This window comes from Cervus elaphus, chromosome 15 (assembly GCF_910594005.1).
Source record: "Cervus elaphus chromosome 15, mCerEla1.1, whole genome shotgun sequence".
Classification (NCBI taxonomy): Eukaryota; Metazoa; Chordata; class Mammalia; order Artiodactyla; family Cervidae; genus Cervus; species Cervus elaphus.
Genome location: NC_057829.1, coordinates 19,678,402 through 19,701,007, shown reverse-complemented (window position 1 = coordinate 19,701,007; position 22,606 = coordinate 19,678,402). Strand labels below are relative to the sequence as shown.

At 36.3% G+C, this 22,606-nt stretch overlaps 1 protein-coding gene across 1 annotated transcript in view; it reads right to left on the bottom strand.

Moving 5' to 3' along the window:
* Positions 1-456: 456 nt before the first annotated feature.
* Positions 457-22,606, bottom strand: part of REEP3 (receptor accessory protein 3) — a 98,539-nt gene continuing 76,389 nt past the window's right edge. The window contains exons 4-8 of the mRNA XM_043927025.1: positions 20,187-20,307; positions 19,896-20,009; positions 11,730-11,877; positions 4,597-4,742; positions 457-3,912 (exon numbers count right to left, since the gene is read on the bottom strand). Of these exons, the coding sequence (XP_043782960.1) occupies positions 3,856-3,912; positions 4,597-4,742; positions 11,730-11,877; positions 19,896-20,009; positions 20,187-20,307 (586 nt within the window). The 3' untranslated portion in view covers positions 457-3,855. The remainder of the gene's footprint in view (positions 3,913-4,596; positions 4,743-11,729; positions 11,878-19,895; positions 20,010-20,186; positions 20,308-22,606) is intronic.

Below are 22,606 nucleotides of genomic sequence, written 5' to 3'. Positions count from 1 at the left end.
ATTACAAGATATTGAATATAGCTCCCTGTACCATACAGTAAGTTCTTTTGCTTATCTATTTTATGCGTAGTAGTTTGTATTTGTTAATCCCATATTCCTAATTTATGTCCCCTCTTTCCCCTTTGGGAACCATAAATTTGTTTTCTATGTCTGTGAGTCTGTTTCTGTTTTGAATATAGACTCATTTGTATTATTTTTTGGATTCCGCCTATAAGCGATATCATACAATATATTCAGCTTTCCCTGACCTAGTATGATATTCTCTAGATCCATCCATATTGTTGCAAATGGCAATATTTCAAAGAATGTATATGATTTGTATAATTTGCTCTATGATTTGTAATCTTAAGTGTGTGCATATATTGTTTATTATTTAAATCAAGACACACAGTAATAAATAATATCATTTCATGGAACCTAACATAAACACTCTGACACAGAAAAAAAAAAAACAAGTTATCACTAGTAACATGAGTTTATTTTATATTAAAGTTTTCAAAAAACACATTTGTAAAATTATCCTCATACTGGGCCTAAAGATAGCTTTTACAAAGAGATTAAAACTTGCAAAATTGCTTTCTCTTAACTACTAAAGTACATAGATTTAAAAGGTGTTATAAGAGAAAATGTTAATTCATGGTCAATGTTTAAAGGGTTAATATACATTAAATCTGTAGGAAACTACCAAAAGATTAAATCTTAGAAACATTAATAGAGTAAAAGTTGTACTTTCCTTTCAGAAAGCTTTATTCTTAAGTGATGTTTACTAAGAAACACACACTACATACCACAATAATCTTTTCAAAATTTACCCAATTGCTTTTAAATGAATCAACTTACACAGAAGAAAACATAGGAAATTGCTCTTCAGTACATATTAACTTATTTTTCCTGATAAAAAAAATCAAAATAAAAATTTAGCCTATTCCAATTAAAAATACAAATTACTAATATTTAAGATAGTGTTGTATTATTTTTAATAACACAAAAGTTCAAGCATTCCAGAGTACAAACTGTGTTATTCCAAAAAAAAGAAAAACACCTCTTATCTAACCAATGTTTACAGAAATTTGGAATATTTACACACCTCATAACACTGTAGAAATCTTTGGTGGTGACATATGGATTAAGTTCCCTGAAAACATTTTAATAATTTTATTCCATCAATCTGTATAGTCAAGTATTTAAAACTGGTAATGCTGGCAACATTATTTTCTATCCAAATTCACATACATATAGTGAAGTGTGTGGAGGGAATCTTATGCAGGGATTATGTGGGTTTAAATAATTACTTAGCCATAAGGCTTATTTCTGGCTCATTTTTACACCAGAAAAAAAATACAGTAAACTAAAGAACAGATCAATTCTTCCTTCTGAACAAACCCTGGAAATAGTTAATATTCAGGAACAAGTTGAATGACAATAAACTGAGACACCAGGTACAGTTTCTGGATAAACTTTAATAGCTACCAAAATAGTGTTCTAAAGGCTTGTGCAGCATCTAATGCCCATTCACCGAATGGTGGTGGTGGGATGCAAGGCACTGTGGTCTAGGGATAAACACACCTCTTTTTATAAGAATTAGACTTAAAAGCAGAGAAACAAAAAAATGACCTGTTCCACCTTAAAAGAAACAAAGACGTACAAGTTTATTATACAAAATTCAAATGAAAGCATGCTAAAACACACAGAAAAGAAGCAAAATGTAAGAAATGAAAGGACAGAATGGAAATGATAGAACAGCGAAGTGACACTGCTGTACAGAAGGTTATAACAAATGTATCAGAGGAAGCCTTGAGATATGATTACATAGAAGGATCTGCATTATCTCTTTGAAACTAGTATTGCTCTTGGTTAAACATTTTGACTCTCGCCGTGTAGAGGGATAAATAATTCCTCCAATTTAGGACAGTATTTGTGAGTTTACGATAATGAAAGCATAGGCTTAATACTGAAATTAGACTTAAATAAAATAAAGTGGTGCAAATCAGCCCCTAAAAGTAATGTTTTTGATACAAAGTCACTTACGTGACCTTGTTAGGCAATTTGAGATGACACTGCCCTTGTGTAGGAAAGGTAAGCATGGCACATGCAGCGTTTATATTGGGAAGTCAAGTGTTCCTAGGCAATCTACGTTAAACTCTCTTCCAGAGTTTATAACCAGAATTCATAGGAATTTTGAATTAGTCAAGATAAAATAGATGAAGATACTCATAGAATTAAACTTTGGGGGAAAATAAATTTAATGAAGTTTTTACATGGTATTACTTATTGAGAATGTGAGATAATCTGGAAGACATGAGATAATCTGGAAGACATTTTAAGACTTGCATGAAGAGAAATGTATGAATTATAGTAAGGTACTCCTGAGTAAACATTCTGTTCTTTACCAACACTCAGAGTGGGTCCTGAATATACACTCCCAGCTGGCTTCATTTCTTGAAAGGCAGAAAGGTCAAAGATCTCACAAATCTCTCTCATTGTTTTTTTTCTTTTGGGTAAACAGAATAATCAAGTAAATTATATGAAAGAGTATAATCATACAAATTTGTATAATGATATAATTTTGATTACTGGTTACTAAAACCATCATCAGAAATATACTGCCTTGGGGTTCATAATGCATAGTTATCTATGCCACTTAAAAAGCTTCAAAGTTTGGTAACTCAAAATCTCTTGGATTAAAAACACAATATTTTTCTAAAATCTATTCTAATAACTTCTAATACGTAAGATTAACAACATTTGTATTTTGCATTGGCATGGATCTTCAGGAAATTATCTCAGCCAGAAGTGAAATGATTCAAGTGGGTAGAGTCAATGCCAGATTTATAAATCAGCAGCCCGTGTCAGTGCCAAGCTTGTGAATAGATTGGTTGTTGGTTAATTTCATGAATTAGAAGATATCTACCTGCTATACTGGTCTCTGATTCCATTTCACAAAAGCTACCATTTTTAAAAGCTGAAAATGAAACCAGTGTTAACAAAAACATGCTAAATTCAGCTACAATGTAGAACTAAATATGGGAAGCTGGTAATTTTTAAAGAACTTATCTGTATGAAAGATATGTAGAAATAGTTGAAAATGAACTATGAGCTCTATTTTTTATCATTAAAATTAAATGAATATAACTAATGAAACGCACAGGAAAAGAGATGATATAATTCAAGGCATAAATTTGACAAGTCAGAATATGACAAATAACAGTAAAGACAGTGTTAATAAAACTTAAATGTATAGTTGTAAAATACGTAAACAATTTTCAAGTGTGCAAAACTAGTCAGGAATGAAAGTGCTATGTAGATACCTGGTTTTCAAATAGTTGTCTTGAAAACTTTCAGTGGATGGTGGGAAAACTAGAAAGTATTAACAAAGTAAAACTTTGAAAAGTATATAAAACATATTTTATCTTATATTATACCCTTGTTCTATCACTGCTAGATCAGAAGCCTATTTAATTACTATCCTCATATGATAGTTACAACAGAAATGGAGGTAAACACAATACAAGATCACAAAGGCTGATGTCGCTTGAACCATCTTTCAAGTATACTGTGAATCTGTGTTTCACCTTATATCTCAGGCACTTAATGTTTTGAAGAATCTGACAACAGATAACACAATTTTCTTTTATTTCTGATCTATCTATCTATCTATTTTTGCATAACTACCTTTAGTAGTCAAGATTCGGAAGTAGTTGTTAAAGAAATAAAAACTATTTAAATTGAAAGTAAACCCTATCACCACCACAATTTAAAGAACGGTTTTAATGGATACATCCTGAATATATGATGTTAGAAAAACAAGTTGATGTATTAGCATAATTTGTCTTGGGATACTTGATGTGTACATGGCTAAAAATACACTTGTGGTCTCTTCTTTACTTTGTATTTTAGTGACCCATACCGCACCTGAAGAGAGAAATGTGTTTTCATTATGAATCAGATTTTGAAATTAGATAGGACTTCATAATCATCATCACAGTAATAATTTTTAAACTTTCCTGACATAAAGAATCAATTGTCCTCTAAGTGTGCACTCAAAAGACAGCACAAAGTGTAGTTGGTATTGTGTTACATATATGCACAGATTATTATCACTAGTGATAAATAAAATCATAAACTATTATTTACACTTTGTTTGGTACATGTCCGTGAACACTGCCCACAAAGACCTGAGGCCTTCACTGAAATCCTCCACTGCTTTCTGGGCACAAAGACAATATATTATTACGAATAAACTTTTACTATTTAAACCCGATATAGAGTCGGTTTAAAACAAAACTATGTACTTGATACTGTTAGCTGCTTTCTTTATATATATGTGAGGGCTGGTACTGGGTACTCCCATCAATTGTCTGATTTTGCTACGTGAGAATACTGTTTTCCACTTATAGTGAAAGACTAGGAATTTATTATCATTTTCTAAATTGCCAGAGATCTTAATCCATCTGACCGGAATAAATAATTTTAAATATAACCCGTGCTGTATCATTCCAATCCTTCATTTAGGGATCATTAATATCCTAAATGAGCATGCAGCAGGGAAATCTCTTAATACTAATCATTAGGAAAACAGCTCTACACTTGACTCACCTCTTTTCGGCCTTTCACGGTTTTCACAGATTTCATGCTTTGCGATCTTCGGAGCCCTTTGTGTGTTAACATCTCGTCATCTGAATATGGCCCCTCTGCTTCTTCATCTGTTTTCTCATCTCCGTCTCTCAGTGGAATTCCGTAACCTAGATGAGTTGTGAAAATCAGCATGTTTTAGTAAAAGGATACCAGTCAGCACCGCCTCTTCACCCCGTCTGTCCACAGTTCTCTGCACAGTCTGCGTTTGTCTGCTTACTCCTTTCCCTTTTTTCATTTGGAATGGGTTCCCTGCCCTTCGCTGTTGATCTTCACCCCTTGCACTAGTCTAGATGAGGCTCATTTCTTCCAGGAAGTTTCCCCTGGCAATTCCTATTCTTACTATGCATTTTGCAGAATAATTAGAAATATTTTTGAGTAGGTTAACAGTTATCTTGCTCAAAAATCAAAGAATATAAACAGATACATAGTGAAAAGTCTCTTCCTGCCCTTTCTCCTTTTTGCGAATTCTAAACTACCTAAGCAATAATGTGTTTTGGTCTGTCATTTGTACCTTTGACTTTAATTAGGAACTTAGGGTCCTTTTGTCAAGACCAGACTTGGTAGAGTGGACTTAAGGAGTCATATAAGACCCAAAGGGAATAGAACTTTGGGCAAGATAAACTCACTGGGGGCAGGTGATAGAGAAGTTAAACCAACACTGTTGCAGCTGCTAAGATAAAATCCAGCCAGACAGGCTACAGTAATGAGAAACACCACAGGCTATGATGACTGATGTCAGTTCAAAGAAAACAGCCAGCACTAGGAAGGTCAGTAAGAGATCATGTGGGTGTGCTAACAGGATGCTATGTGTAGCAGCGAGGACTTAACATTGACCAGCAGGCAAATAACCAGGCAGCCAGGCTGGTTATTGTCAGGAACTCTGAGAGCACCCTGAGAATGGGATTCAGGGAGAAGAATACTCCCTCCCATTCCTGAAGCAGTGGTTCTCAAAGCTTATTAGAATTTCAATAAACTTGTGCAAACGCACAAACTTCCTAGAATATATTAGAGTCACCTGGAGAACCCACTGATACACACATTGCTGGGCTGGGGTTGGGCTGAGAAATTACGTTTCTAACAAGTTCCCAGGTGATGCTTCGGTACTAGTTTGGGGCCTACACTTTGAGAACCACTGCTTGGATGGAGCAAGAGAGGGGCCTAAATCTAAGGCAACTGGGGAATAGTAAGTAGATTATAAAGACTGGGGTGAGGAAATTCCTTAGTGGTCCAATGGTTAGGATTCTGGGCTTTCACTGCCAAGGGCCCAGGTTCCATCCCTAGTCAGAGAACTAAGATCCCATAAGCCACAGGATGAGGTCAAAAGAAAAGAAAAAAAAGGACAGGGGTGAGTTTACAAGGCCCCATGACATTTCAAATTCTACTTTAATAAAGGTAAGGAGCATAGCTACCTTCTTTGGATGGTATCAGGCTCAGGAGGGGGCAAAGATGGACTTCTTGCATGTGAAGAAAAGTACACTGAATAAATTGTTTATTCATCTGCTCTCACAGGACATGAATAGCTTGAGCATTACTAAGCAAACCATGAAGAGTTGTGATTAAGCTTCCGGGTCTCATAATAAGATAAACATCTTTAATTATATATTAAGAGCAGCCCACCAGGCTGGACAGAGCCCAGCTCCGTCCCTGGGATTCTCCAGGCAAGAATACTGGAATGGGCTGCCATTTCCTTCTCCATAATTATATATTAAGGAAGTCCAATTTTATGCTGCCAGACTTCTGGTCCAGAAATCAGGAAGGATTTGGAAGCAGAATCAGTCATTACATAGGCCAAGATCCTTTGCTTTCCTGCAGCAGCTGGAGGAAGTGTGTGCTAGGCAGAAGTGACAGCACATGCAAAGGCCCTGGGTCACGGGGAAGCACAACTTTGTGGAAGAGCTGTGAGGCCAGTGTGGCTAGGAGAGGAAGTAGGGTCAGCAGTCCTGGGAAAAACCCCCTGGTACAGTATTAAGTGGAAAAAAATGCAAATATAGAAACAAAGGAAGGAAAAACAAAAATGAAACCATAATATCTGTTGAAAGTGGGCTTTTAAGTGATTTTAAATTTCTTCACTTTTTCTTTCTTAAAAAAATTGCCAAATTTTTATTTAAAAAATATTATTACTTCTGTGTAAACCAGAAAAAAATTATTTTAGATTGCCACTTCTAGATTTTTCTCTATTGCTGCTGCTTATATAATATTCCCAATCCCAATATAATAAAACTAAGGTAAAACACAGAATAAGGAATCAAGGAAAGGATCAGAAAGGAAACCACTGTGATCAAAAAGTTCTCTAAGGTAAAAGATGAGGCAAACATGGCCCTTGCGATTTTAATTACCTCTCATTTTATATGACTAGGAATTGGAATTTCACTCAAAATGATAGTTATATTATATATATATGTATATATACATCTTATTGTTTCCTAATTTCAACTAAAAATATCTTAGTTTTCTAATTATTGTTTCAGGAAAAGTGATAGATTGATTCATTATTGCACAATTTTTAAAATAATTTTTAAATTTAAATTTGCTTATTTATTTTTGGCTGTGCTGGGTCTTCACTGCTTTCTCTGATTGCAGCAGAGCAGGGGCTAATCCCTAGTTGTGGTTGCATGGGCTTCTCATTGCAGTGGCTTCTCTTCTTGTGGCACACGGGCTTAGCTGACCCACGGCTTGTGGAATCTTCCCACAGCAAGGATCAAACCCGTGTCCCCTGCAGTGGAAGGCAGATTCTTAGCTAATGGACCACCAGGGAAGTCCTCACAAGTATTTTTAAAATACTACTATGTGTGAGGCAGTACACTAAGTTATGGGGGATACAATGTTAAAAAGACATAACTGTCCTTTTCTACCCTGAGAAATACACAGTCCAGTAGAGGAGACAGAGTCATCTGTAATGAATGCTATAAAGAGAAGATAAGGGAAGTGGGTTGTGAGAGGAGACTTCTTGTAGGAGGTGGTGGCCAAGCTGAATTCTGAAAGGCTCGTGATTCTATACACCCAGCACCGGAAGCAGTGGGGTGCCAAGGCTGGGAAGCTAATATACCACATGCTGCTGAGTTTGGACTTCATCAGAGAACAAAGGGGAGAGGGCATTGAAGCATTTTAAGCAGGAGAGTGACATGATTAGGTTTTGGTTCTTTGTAAGAGTCTTCTTGTACTTTAGAGAATGAATCATAAGTGGTAAGACTGGAAGCAGGGAGGTTACTGCAGTCCAAGTCAGCAATGATGGAGTCCAAGGATTGAGCAGAAAGTAGCCAAGCTTGGGCTTTGTTAGGAGGTGAAGTTGACCAGCTTAATTTAGCAAGTTATTAAGATTAAACTGCATCAAAAAGAAAGGAGTCAAATCAAATATCTTCACTAAAACATGCATTTTCTATTCCGCTCAAAAGCCTGAAAATAAGCATTATGAAAATTCTGATGTGCATGGTGGAAATAGTATTAATCAGAGTTGTCCAATAATTTTAAAGTCTTTGGTAGAGGAGAAGACCCGAGATTATGAGAAAAGCCCAAATCTAGATGCCCTATCTGAACAGGAACCCAGCAAGCTGGCTGAGCAGGTCTGCCAAGCCCAGGCAAGGTGAAGCTGGTGGGGTGCTGCTGGCGAACAAAGGTGATGCTACGGTCAGCTGTTTTCCATCATCAATCTAGACTGGACAAGGTCCTCAGGATGGTGCTGTCCATGCACATTCCTCAGGGGCAGTGACTGAGAACCCAAGAATGAGAAGTCTGTGTTGCCAGGGGCCCTGAGGCCTGAGGCTGCAGCTGTTTGGCCAGCTTCAACCCAGTGCTCTGTTACCATTTTAAGAAACGAGCAAACGCTTATGCAGACTGACCAGGTTTTATTCATAGCTTGCACATCTTAGAATTGGTATATTTTAAGTCTCTCCTCCCTCCCACCCCTTTATAATAATAATAGCCAATACTGATCCAGCACTTAGCAAAGACCAGGCATGTTTGAAGCAGTTTCATGTATTAACGTAAATGCAGAATCATGGAAGGTCTGACTTGGGAGGAGGAAGCCTTAGCTATCATGCTGGAAGAAGCCCTGGATCCATGAGAGGAGAAACGAGTGAGCATCTTGCTACAATTACTGTAAGAACTTGAGTGAGTCTTGCCTCTCTGGGCCTCAGTTTTCTTATCTGGTAAGGTGTTGAGGCAGTGGGAGATGAATAGGTTACTATTAATACAGGAATGCCAACCCTGAGCCAGTAGAGCTGTCTGGGGTGCTATGTTGAGTGCGATTCTGAGCCAGATGGGAAGTGCCGCAATCCATTAGCAACATCTGCCATGGGCACGAAGGGATGTCATTTACTGGCCTTCTTTGACTAAAAGCATTTCTAAGGTCCCCTCCTGCTAAATTGTTTGCAGTCCTTGTTCCAGCCCAAGTGTCTCACTAAGTGTAGTCTCTTCATAAAGTAAAAAGAGAGAGGATTAGATGAAGAACCTTGGATACTTCATTTCTGTCACTTAGTATGTGGTCTTTGACAAGTAATTTAATCTCCTTAGGTCTCAGTTTATTCATCTACAAAATAAGGATAAAAATATTTAACCTGCATAGTCATCTTCAGGGTTAAATAAATATATAAAGCATTGAAAACAAGACAAAACAACTCCCTTTATCTGCTGGTATATTGAAAATGAATACTGAAGCACTTTTAACTAATATGAGAGCAGCAGCTTCTTTGCAGAAAAAATATTTCCATTTATGAGAATGTGGTGTTCTTTCTAAGGAAGTGAACATCATGTTCAAGGTGTCTATTTTCTTACAAAAAAGCATTTGGAGGTAGCTCTTTTTCCCATAGTGACAACATGTGAACTAGAATAACTTCATCAAAGCAAGACTTCTCTTGATCAGCCAACCTCAAACTGCTCAGAGCAAGCCATTTAGCTTTTAAGAGGGAACTACTTTCTCAAACAGTTGAATTTGCTTGTGTTCTGAGATAAATGTATTGATTACATGAACTAGTAAATAGACTTTGCAATGTAAATATAATTCCCACACTGAAAAACTTATCAACTTGCTTTCTTTCTTGAGAAATTTTAGAAGTAAATAAAATAGAAAAAAATTCAAGATATAAGAAAATGAATACCTTAATAAAAGAAGAAGAGTTATTTTATTTCTGATTTTAAGAGTAATGGGTTAATTAAAAAAAAAATCAATAGAAGCCCACAACTCAGAGCTAAATGCTGTTAACATTTTCATAATACCTTTTCAGACTGTCTTCTACATACATAAATCTTAAAAATACATTTATGTATATTAATCCATTTCATCCATCTGTCTATTGTGCCTCTATGGTACAGGATCATAACAAACACACTGTTTCATTACTATTGTTTTTCCCTCTCAATCTGGATATGTTTTCATGTCAGTAAGTATCAATATAAACTGACATTATTATTTTTCACTGCTAATAGCCACCCTTTTGCTTAACTATTCTCTTAGGAGTTTGGTTTGTTCCAATATTTTGTTACTATAAACATCAATAAAATGAACACACTTGCCTGATTATTTCTTTATGACTATTCCTAGAAGTTTCTTGCTGAGTTAGAGAATACATTTTGATAATTGTTACTAGACTGTCATCCAAAAAGATTGTTATACATTAAACATTCATAAAAAGTGTATGAGAGTGTTTGTTTCCCATCTTTCTTGTTATTTTAATTCACAGTTTAAAATTTAACAGAAGAACTAATGAGCACCTTGTTACCTTAAAATATTTTAGTCACAGCATTTTATTTTTTTTTTAGCATTTTAAATTTAATAGACGGATCCCGTAAAAATGGTGTCATGGATTTTCAAATTTATAATTCTATTTTCATTTAAATAATTGGAATATAGTTCTTAACCAATTTTAAGGTATAATTATGAATCAACTACTGAGAAAGGATTCAGATTACTGGTCCAAAATATATATAGCAGATCCCATATTCAATGTCAGTACACCTAATTTTTTAAATGCCTGTTAAGAAAATGCCTTATATTAGGAGCTACTTTTACATTATTAAAGTATTAAGGATGATGATTCAAGGTTCAAAGTTTACTCATTCTTAAAGGCATTAGTACCTTACTCAATGGCCAGTACTTAATTATTACTTTTTAGATAATAGCCACCAATTTTTTTAAGTTATTTTAGGGAGAACTTAGAAGAAATTTCATTATTTTTTCTTTATAAGAAGCAACTATTCTTTTCAAGTTGGTTTTAATTATAAAGAATGATTTTCAGTGTACTTCAAAAGAAAACTTCTACTTGGGGGAAAAAAAAAAAGATCCAGTAGCCCTATACTTTATGGACCTAATAAGACACTAATAAGAAATGTCCTGAAGATCTTAGTTCTCAGTTGAGCCTTGAACTATAATTTTCTTACATGTGAAAAAAAAAAAAGACTACAAGAACCATGTCTTTTTGTTTGTGTGCATGTTTCTAAGATCACAATTTATTAAAGTTTTAGAACATATCAACCATGACATGCTTACAATTTATATTAGAACAAGTGGGTTTTTGGTCTACAATTCATAATTTCAAGACATTGGAGTAATCTTATTATCAAACTGCTCTTTTGTCACTGCTTAAAACTTTTCATCTTATGGTTCAATATCCTTATTTGTTCACAGCACTTACAGTAAAGAGGGTTTAAACTCTTTAGATGTTGCTACACAGCTTGAGTAACAAGAGCGGAGAGCACAGGTGAGGACTGGTGCTGGTGGTCATAGACGGCCACATCCACTGCGTCTAGAAATTCATGGCAGCACATGGGGCTGTTGCTACTTTCTTAGTGGGATTCTCTCCAGAGTCAACAAAAGGCAAGCACTAGCCTTATTTAGAGAACAGAAACAAAAGCTTAAAGATAAATTTTAGTTCGGTTCAGTTGCTTGGTCATGTCTGACTCTTTGCGACTCCATGGACTGCAGCACACCAGGCTTCCCTGTCCATCACCAACTCCTGGAGCTTAATCAAACTCATGTCCGTTGAGTCGGTGATGCCAAACTAAAGATAAATTTAGTTTACCCAAATTCAGACAGCTGGTACCCATCTTGACTCAAGATCCCAACTATGACAGAACAATACGTGAAAACAAAACAAGCACACCTGCTGCTTCACCGGAGCCTGGTTTACTTTTCTTTTTTGTTTCTGGGAGAGGTTGGTACGGTCTTTGTCCCACAGGCTCATCACCTTGAATAGCTGTTAGATCATGCATACTGAAACTTCGCAAACGTTCAGTTATTGCTCCTTGGCTCTGTTTAATAGAGAAGCAATAGATCCAAGAAAAAAGGTGCATTTTAAAATACTTAATATGTTTGCATTTAACTTTCCCCCAACATTTTATCATGAAGCTGATTCATTTCATAATGAAACTTTCAGAGACGTTGAAAGACTTCTACAGTGGATACCCATATATCATTTATATTTTGCTGTATCTGGTTTATCACTAATTTACCATCTATCCAACCACCAATCAATTTTTAATGCATTTCAAAGCAAGTTGTAGACATCAGTACATTTCACTCCCAAACATTTCTGTTTTAAATTTAACTTGAAAATGTAAAAAAAAAAAAAAGTATCATGAACTTATCCTGACTATAAACATCATCCATAATATTGCTCTCTCCTAGAATTAGCACTTTGAGGCTTATATTTATGATTCACAAGAACTTTTTTTAAAGTAAAAGAGATGCTATTTCAAAGCTAAGTCAAGTTAGGAATGGTAATGGCTCTACCTAGAACACCACACAAAAAAATTTAAGAGCCAAAGAATCTTGAGTATGAAACGATATTCAGTTAATGAATTCATCATCTGGCAAAGCATATCTACTACTATACAATTTGACTTAAAGCCTTAACAATATGGTAGACACTAGGCACAAGTGGGTATTTAAAGTTAACTAAAATTGAGAGAAAGAAGAAATTCAGCTCCTTAATTGCACAAGCTACATTTCAAATGCTCAATTGCCACATGTGGCTAGTGACTGTGCACGTAGAGAGTATCTCCATCACTGCAGAATGGTCAATGCTTTTCATCATTGCACAGCTTTGAAAGGAACATTTCTGAACTTTTCAGACATAAATACATTTCCTTTCAAAGTATAAAGCTTTGTAAAGAGAAAAAAATAATTTCTAAATTTACCCACTTTGAAAATTTGCATAGCATACAGATGACTCATTTCTTATTTATAGATGGATTAAAAATATTCTTCTAAAGGTTTTTTTACACTTATTATTTCTTCTTCCCACACATGTGAATTTTTGATTGCCTCTACTTATAATGGTACTGTAGAAACTCATCCATAATGGTTCATCTTTAAATTTCAAAGCCGAAGGCATTACAAACATCTCAATGTTACTGCTAATGTGTATTTTACATTGAAGAAAAATGTCTTGATTCATGAGTCTTGGATTAGCTACTCTTAGTGATATCCTATAATGTCAAACCTGAACACCATTTCCATAGCCCACTTAAGCTTTGTAATTTCTACCACAGTCTTTGAATTATGATAAAGCATAATTAAAGGGTCTAGTGAAAAGTGAAAGTGTTAGTCACTCAGTCATGTCCGACTCTTTGCGACCATAGACCGTAGCCTGCCAGGCTCCTCTGTCCATGGAATTCATCAGGCAAGAATACTGGAGTGAGTTGCCATTCCTTTCTCCAGGGGATCTTTCTGACCCAGGGATCGAACCCAGGTCTCCTGATTGCAGATGGATTCTTTACTGTCTGAGCCACCAAAAGGATCTATATTCTCAATAAAATTAGTTGGATTCCACATATCCTTAAACATTCTTGACAAGGTTTAATTTATTATACTTTTTTTTATCAGACATCATTTATTTATTAAATAGAGGATGACAAAAGACTTCAGACACACCCTAAAAGGAAGTGACCAGTGCTCGTCTGAAACAGATGCTTTGTTTTCGCAGAACTGTCATTTTCTGTGTTCCGATCTTTGTAGTTCTGTGTCCTTTCAGCAATTCTTGACTTTTTTTGCCATCGCTAAACAGATGGTAATACACATCCATAATATCCTATATTCTTAACCCCCAAACCCTCCCACTCAAGAAATAAAGTACATCTCAGCATGCATATAAGTCAAAGTTCTGTTGAATCAGTCTAGCTTTAATCATCCACAGACTTCAGTATCTTTAATGATTATCATCAACTAATTACTTAGGGTGTATCTCACAAATGAACTCACACATTAATGTTAGTTCTGTGACTGTGCTTTATATATTTTGCCTTCGGGGCAAGATTTTAAGAAACTAGAAGAGAGGGACAAATCTTAGGCTTCCTCTGTTCTCTGAGTGTAGCTGGTACAGGACTGATACTGAATATGTAATAAGTAAACTATTCTTTTTAAGCCTTTTTTTTTTTTCATTACTCATGACTGCTACAGAGTTCTCTATAGATAGCAGCATGTTTGAATGTAAACATATTGAGTTTATATGGATAGGTTCAGCACCAAACCACAAGTATGGTCATGGGTATCTACAGGGGTAGATTACACCATTCACTAGGAGGTTGCTTCAGGTTTCCATGAAAGGTGAGCAAGGACCAACACCGAGATGCGTGTGATCTATATACAGTCAGGAGCAGCTCTTAAGTAATCAACCCTCTAGCCCTGGTATTATCAATCCTCAAAAAAAAAGGCCAGGTACCATATAGGGAAAAGCAAAAAGAGGCTGTGTACCCTCCTTGAGGACTCATAGCACTTCAGCAGCCATTATCACTTTGAAAAATCATTTCTTTTCACTGTATGTTTTCTAATGAGCCCAGAATAGCACCCCCCCAACCCCGTCACGGCGGGGGGCGGGGAAACTACTACACAACTGCAAACTTCAAAAATACTACATAAATTATAAGTATCCAATGTGAACACTTTAAAGGAGAGGTGTCATTATAAAATAACTGCATTTAAAGGCAGAGCTATTCCCTCCAGTTTTTATATATTCCGCACAAAAAGTCCATTAATAAGGGAATCATGTTTGCAATAAAATGTTAGGAGGAAATGCCTCCCCTCCACCTCAGAATTCTAAATCATGCAAAAGATAGGTGCAAGTGCGCAGTATGGTTACAGTTAGGAATAAATATTTAAAAAATGAAAACAGTATAATGTGTAGGCAGATGAGTGATTTCCATTTTTTTCAAAAATTTCTTTATATTACAAAATCAGTCATAGATGGAATAGTGAAGTTTTTTTCTTAATTGGAGGATAATTGCTTTACAGTGTGTTAATTTCAGCTATAAGTATACATATATCCCCTTCATCTTGAAACTCCCTCCCACCACCCCCCATCCCAGAAGTCATCACAGAGGGTATAATGAAGTTTTAATTGTTAACATAATACACTATAAGAATTTCTGACCTATTTCTTCATCATCTTTCCAGTATCTAAATCCCTTACTCCCATCATTAAAAGAAAAACTGTTTCTACATTTTGAGGGCACAAGCAGGAAATTATAGCCACTTATCAAAACAATACTAAAAGGTATTTATATTTTGTTTAAATTAATAATGCTTGATTTATTTCCTTGCATTTGGTTTATACACTATTAAGCTAAAAAGTATAAGAAAAATGAAGACAGGTTCTAGTCTGAGGAGGAAAATATGTGTGGAAACAGCAGTCTTGGTAAGTCAGAAGGGAGTTACTATCCACAAGGTAATTCTATATCCCGGCATTTAGATCCTATTCTCTACAGAATTGTATATACACTGTGTCTGTTAAATTTAGTCCTAAAAATCAAAGAGAAAAGTAACAGAAAGGTTATAATGAGAAAACAAAAGTCATTTAAAAGTATTCTGTAGAACATTTTACATCATTAGACCAAGTGTTCCTGTCTTCAGGGAGCTCAGAGGTCTCAGAGTTTGAATTTAGATGAGCCCAAAACATCTATTTAAGAAACTAAGAATGAGGTAGGCTGGGTGGGAGGGCTGGGTCCAAGCTCTGGAAAGAATGCTCTAGCCGACAAGCAGCTTCCCAAGCTGGCCCCACACAGAAGCTCACTGATGGCTGAAAATTTGCATGTCTACTCAAGAATCCAAGTCTATGTTTGGCATCTGTAAAAACGGACCATGATGTATGACTAATTCTAACCTCTTTATACCCAACCATTCTGCTTTGCTTAAGTATTTTGTTTCCTGGTTAAATATTATATTAAAATTACTGTGGTGGTGTTTAGTCATTCAGTTGTGTCCATGGACTTTTGCAACCCTATGGACTATAGCCTGTTAGGCCCCTCTGTCCATGGGATTTCCCAAGCAAGAATACTAGAGTAGGTTGTCATTTCCTACTCCAGGGGATCTTCCTGACCCAGGGATTGAACCTGCATCTCCAGTACTGCAGGTGGATTCTTTACCGCTGAGCCACCAGGGAAGCCCCATATTTTGTGTTAAATAAGAGGAATTTACTGTGCTTATCATTACCTTTGTATAAAATCTTCAACTTATCCTCATAGAATTTTTAAATTAAGAATTAAAAAATACAATCAGCAATGCTTTTTAATCTTATAAGCATACAAACAATTCTTCATGGAATAATTTTTAGGACACTGATCAATAATGAGTAGTCATTAAGCTCTATTTCTTGTTGATCCTTGACATACTACATTATAACTGAGAATAAGGATAGTCTGCAGTTTTTAGGGGAATGCCTTGTCCTTATAGATATTTAACACAATCTGATCAAGCCAAGAATGGAACTAACTGTATTTGCATTAAGTGAGTACTATACTTTCGTGGTTTTAAGATGAAAGCAATATATATTTATTGAAGAATGTTTGTAACAGAGAAAAATGTAAAAGAGAAAGATGATCTATAACCCATCATCCAAATTACCTGTACATATTTACATATCCTTTAAGCCTTTTCTGACTTACTATACTTTCAGAGCAGGGTTTCTCGACCTCAGCACTAGTACTGTTTTGGTCTAGATAATTTTTTGTGTGTTGAGAAGCCATTCTGGAAGCAGCATACTTGTCTTCTCCCTAAGATGCCAGTAGCAGCACCTCTGCCTCAGTTGTGACAACCCAAAATCTCTCCAGACATTACCAAAATTGCCCCCAGTTGAGAACCATCATTTTCGAGTAGGAGTTTTAGAAGTCAGTTTTTACCCCTTCATTTTACATGTAAGAACATGGATACTTGGAGAGATCAGTGCAGATGACTGCCCTAAATCTCATGGCTAATTAGTGACAGAATCAGGGCTGAAAAATGCTGACAACTCAACTGCTACAAAATTCAACTTTCATTATAACATTGTGCTTCCCTAGATTGCAGAGAAAAAAAAATATGATCTTCTCCATTGTCTGAAGAAGTGCTCTCTTTTTTAAACAGATGATACTAAGCAGCTGAATCTCCTCAAATTCTTTCACAAATAGAAAGCCATAAAAACAGACAGCAAGATGTCAGGATTTCTGACATAACCGTCATTATTTACAGTCAATAAGATTTCAGAAATTTTAACTGAAGGCACTCATTTCTGTGATAATTGATTTCTTTAAAAAATAATATCTGCTAAAGAATTCACCAAGAAAAGGCTGCTAGAGAAAATCCTAAGAGGTGCTTAATACGACTAACAGTTTTCTTCTTCGTCTGTCCTTCATTCAGCAGAAGTGTTGCTCGTCTGTACAAACGCCGCTGGCATTTCTCATGTGAAAGCTACGGGACGTTGAACATCCTCAGCAAAATCCTTGAAGCTCCTTCATATGTTTGTGCTTTGCTCAGCCAAAATAAACTTGGACACTGACCTTGTGAACAGATGCCGGGTAATGAGGTCACAGAACTGAGTAACATTTTCAGAAAATTGCTTTACGGTGTAATAAATGTTCTGATTAGATTTCCTAGTTTCATCTTTAACATGCTCAGGCGATTCAACTTGGGAAACCTAGCCAGGGGTATTGCCAGTCTTTAAAGGTCACACTGAGAGTTCAGTATTTTTAGTCTGAAAGATATTTTTAACAAACCATATATTGTAAAAAAAAAAAAAAAAAGTTTAATAATTCTCAAGTCTTACTGTTAGCTTTCCTGCAGTTTCTCCTTAAACTTGACCTATTTCCTATTTCAGTTTCAATTTATTCTTTAGTAGGAAATGTCTGGTTCAGTGATTATTCCATCACAGTTGCTGCCTTTCCTTGACATCTCCAGAGATAAAACTAATTTCCCCTACTTTAAAACAGGCACAGTAAAACTTGAGGCAAATAGTGTTAACATTATGCTGTGTTCAGCATATTTAACAACCATTTCTCATGAATACAATCCAGTATGGTTGATGCCAACATTCCTCTGCTCATCGGGAGAATGATGAGGGTTGCCTCATCATATCAAGCTCACTATACACAGTGAACTTGACAACAAAAGGATCACAAGATCACAAGCGAAAAGAGAGAGTTCCAAAGTGAATTCAAGTTACAGTGGGTTTGTTTTGCAATGGTAACTTAGATAATTTTTATGCTGTTTCCTGCCTTTGAAGTGGGGAGGTGATTTTAATTTGTTAAATGTATAAATAAAGACAAGCAATAGATCACAAAGAAGTTAGAGAAATATAAGTATGGGATCATTTTTATAGTCTTTCTACCAAAAGGTGTTTCAGTAAGATAATGCTTATTTTATTTTTTATTTATTTTTTTGGTCTGCACCCTGAGGCTTGTGGGATCTAAGTTCCCTGACCAGGGATTGAACCCTGGCCCTTGCAGTGAAAGTATGGAATCCTCACCACTGGACCACCAGGGAATTACTAGATAATGCTTTTTTTAAATAGTGGAGGGCAAGGGGTAGGCTCTAAGCAACCAAAGATGAGGTAAAATTTTCAGCTAGTGGATACAGACATTCAGCTTGACAGTAGTGGCCTGAAAGGGTAAGGACTGTATCTGTTTGTTCATTGCTACATCCCAAGCACCTACCATATAGTAGGCATTAAATACATACCTAGATGGTCAATACATTAAATATCTGTTAAATATACATATAGGATGTTAAATACTGATGGCAGCAAGCAAAGTATGTATAAAATAAAAATAAACGAAGGAATGAAGAAAGATAATACAGTTGGGGTTTCTGGTTCCTCATGCAGAGGTTGGAAGTAGTAAGTCAAAATAAAATAAATATCCCACAAAACAGTTACAATACGAGTCTCACAGAGTAGGTAGGATTATAAACCATATTTAAGTGTTGAAGTGAAGATGGCAAATGAGATTTGTGTGTGTCTGTTTCCTAAAACAGTGCTCTATAATGTCTATATTCCTAAACAATTTTTGATGTTGAAATTTAGTTTTTAGTTTTTCACCACAGAGTCAGGTTGAATGTTGCTTTTAAGTACGGAAAATTCATAAAGCATCTTCTTGGGGGTGTAAATAAATAACATGTACTTGATTTGTGATGTTAAATAATGCTAAATTTTATAACAAAGAAAGCAATAAACCTTTGGTCCCCTCTCTCCATCCCCCTGGACAACCACTTTAAAACCTCTACTTTTTTATATAGCAGACAAGGACTTTAGTTCTCCTCTGCCTCATTTTCTCCTCCCTGCCATCCTCCCAAAGCAGAAGTTAAGTAAAAGGCTGATGGTTATTTGGGAAGTCACACTCAGAACTTTCTGAAGCTGAAACCTATTTTCTTTCCACATACTACACACCAAAACCAATAATGCCATGGGATTTAAAATCAACCACACTAATTACTACATGCAAAGAAATCCAAAAGCCATAATGCGGATTTTCACAGAAGGCATTCCTTTGATAATTTGGCTTGCAAAACACAACGCATGACATTAGTAATTGGCTAAGTAAAATCTTAAGTTTTAAGAACAGAAATTTTTCATGCCTTATTTTGAATAATCAGTTACCTCAAATTGGTTGAAGTATGGGTGCAGATGTAAGCCAGAAATCCTACCAAGATATTGCCATGGAGAGAGAGAGGGAAAAAAACACCAAAGACAGAGAAAGAAAGAATGGTCATCTTTACTAAAGGTTATTTACTCAAAACTATTTTAAGGTTATAAAGTAGGAAGATTATGACAAAATGACATTTTTCCAGTATGTTTTATTACCATCTCTCATTCTGTCATCAATTAAGAGTTCAAAATACCCAACAATTATAGAGACATGTTAAAATATCTTTAAAATAGTCTACTTGTTGTTTTCTAATATTATAAAAATAAACAGAAGGTAAATTTGTGCCAAAATTTATAATGATCTGAAATAAAAAGCCACCCTACTTTGTTCACTGGCAATGTGACACTGGATTAAAAAAAAGGTAAATAAAAAATTACCTTCACTGCTGCAGTGACGGCAGCAGTAGCTGCTAAATTTAAACCTTGCCGCCCAAAGTTTACCATAGTTTCATAGCCTCGTTCTTTAGCTTGGACAATATAATCATCAATTTCCTGGAAAAAAAAATCAAGCCCATAGATATTAATTTTATTTAAAAAGAATGTCAAGAAGCTGAAAACTAGGACTTTCCCCCTTAATACAATAGTTTTCACTCATTTTATAGCATGCAACATGTGACGATGAAACACATTTCTAACAAATGATTTGTGGAAATAATTTATACATCTTACCCTTTCCTTTGAAGAAAGTAGTGGATGAAGGAATTTTCTATATATTAAACTTGCTCCTCTGGTATAAGGAGAGAGTAGCCATATGACAAAAGCAATCTTAAGCTCATAGTAGAGGGGGAACCTGACAAGAAAAAATTTGAAAAGAATGCTGGTGAAAATAAACTACAGACAATGAGGAAATCACACACAAAATTTTTTTTAAAGTTCAGTCACTGTGTTACGCTTTCACAGGTAAGAAGTTGTGATCAGGAAAACAACTAAGTTTGAACTGACAAATGAATCTCACTAATTATATAGATCAGAGCAGCCTGTCCCCTTGCAGCGATTCACAACTTCTAGTTCACAGTTGTTCCATTCATGTACATTTTTAAAAAAAACTGTTTACTTTTGGGCTGCACCTCCATGGATGTTGGATCTGAGACCAGGAATCAAACCTGCACCCCTTGCATTGGAAGGGAGCATCTTAACCACTGGACAGCCAAGGAAGCTCCAAGATTGCTCTCTATAGGCAAAGGCAGACAAGCTGCCAAACTAACTGGAGCAGTTCAGAGAGGTCATTCAGTTCAGGTTCGGTTCAGTTCAGTTGCTCAGTCGTGTCTGACTCTTTGCAACCCCGTGGACTGCAGCACGCCAGGCCTCCCTGTCTATCACCAACTCCCGGAGTTTACTCAAACTCATGCCCATTGAGTCGGTGATGCCATCCAACCACCCCATCCTCTGTTGTCCCCTTCTCCTCCGGCCTTCAATGTTTCCCAGCATCAGGGTCTTTTCCAATGAGTCAGTTCTTTGCATCAGGTAGCCAAAGTATTGGAGTTTCAGCTTCAGCATTAGTCCTTCCAATGAATATTTAGGACTGATTTCCTTTAGGATGGACTGGTTGGATCTCCTTGCAGTCCAAGAGTCTTCTCCAACACCACAGTTCAAAAGCATCAATTCTTCGGTGCTCAGCTTTCTTTATAGTCCAACTCTCACATCCACACATGACTACTGGAAAAGCCACAGCCTTGACTAGATGGACCTTTGTTGGCAGAGGTCATTAAAAGCATTTAACCAGGACAGTAAGGTGCACCCACCCTGTCTGCAGAGCCTAGCTGCCATGGCATCAGCAGGACATACCTCCCAAGTGTTAGGTGTGTTTTTAAGCATTTATAAGCTTCAAGTGTGCAACGTTACCCCATATGCACATCTCCTTCTCTTAGAGCTCCCAGAAAACGTCCCCCTCCAATTTCATTTGGCCAGAATTGCAGCACTTGACAGACCTAAGTTGTTCACTTGGAAGGAAAACGGAATTTCCATTGTGGTAACCTGAAATTAGGGTTATACACCCGTGCCCCTTCCCACTTGGGTTTTTCAGCATCCTCTCCCATAGGCTGACTACACTTCCTCAAGCAAGGACTGTGGGCTTAGTCATGTGACCTGCTCTGCGCAACAGAATGTGAGTGCAACATATGCTAAATGCAAAGAAAAGCTTTAAATGTCCTTTGACTCCCTCACTTCAATACCCCCCAACCTCTTGCTTTCAACTTCTGCTTCCTGTCATGAGAATATCTGCTTCTTCAGCCTTGGTCCATGAACAAGATGCTTAAAACTGAGCTGAGCTCAGCAAGGCTGGCAGCTGACTATTTGTCTTCAAGTACCCTGAGCAAGAAATGAATGTTTGTTTTTTTAACCCATTGTGCTTTTAGGGTTGTTTGTAGCCATACCAAAAGTTAAGTAATATAGCACAAGGGAACAAGCATCCTGTGACCGATGCACTACTAAGATACGTGATAAAAAATCTGGGCTCTTCTGATGAGACAGGTGGGCAGGGGGCAGTGAGGACCGACTGCTGTATAGATGATGAAGGGTTTCTGCACAGTGCAGTTACAGGGGAGTCTCTGGACTTTCGTTGCTCATGACAAGTTTTTTCTACTTTGTTTACTTTTTAATACTATATACATGTAAATTTTCAACCAGAAAAAAGATGCATTTAAAGAGAGAACATGGAAACTTAAGAGCCCTAGAATGCCTAGCATGGTTTAGAACCTGTTCTGTCACTTAAAAACAAACAAACAAACAAAAAACCTTCCCAAACCCCTTTACCAAAATATAACAGAAAAATGAACTGTGGGACAGAAGGAGGAAGAGAAAGATGGATGCAGATACAGAGAAGTTGATACATAAGGGTTGGTTGTGAAGAACATTTAAGTCTCATGACTTCTATTTTTTTCTGAGCCATCCAATGTGACCTAGTGTGCTATGAGAATATGATGAGACTTAAAAAGTCAGAAAGACAGTTAAAGCAGAGAACAGTAAAGATCTGAAACAGAAACAGGAGGGAATGGAAGTAGCCACTGACCAAAAGCAAGTAAAAGGAATGGTGACTTTCAAATTGATACCTATATGAGCAACCGAGCGATTTCTTTTCAGCTCAGTTGGTA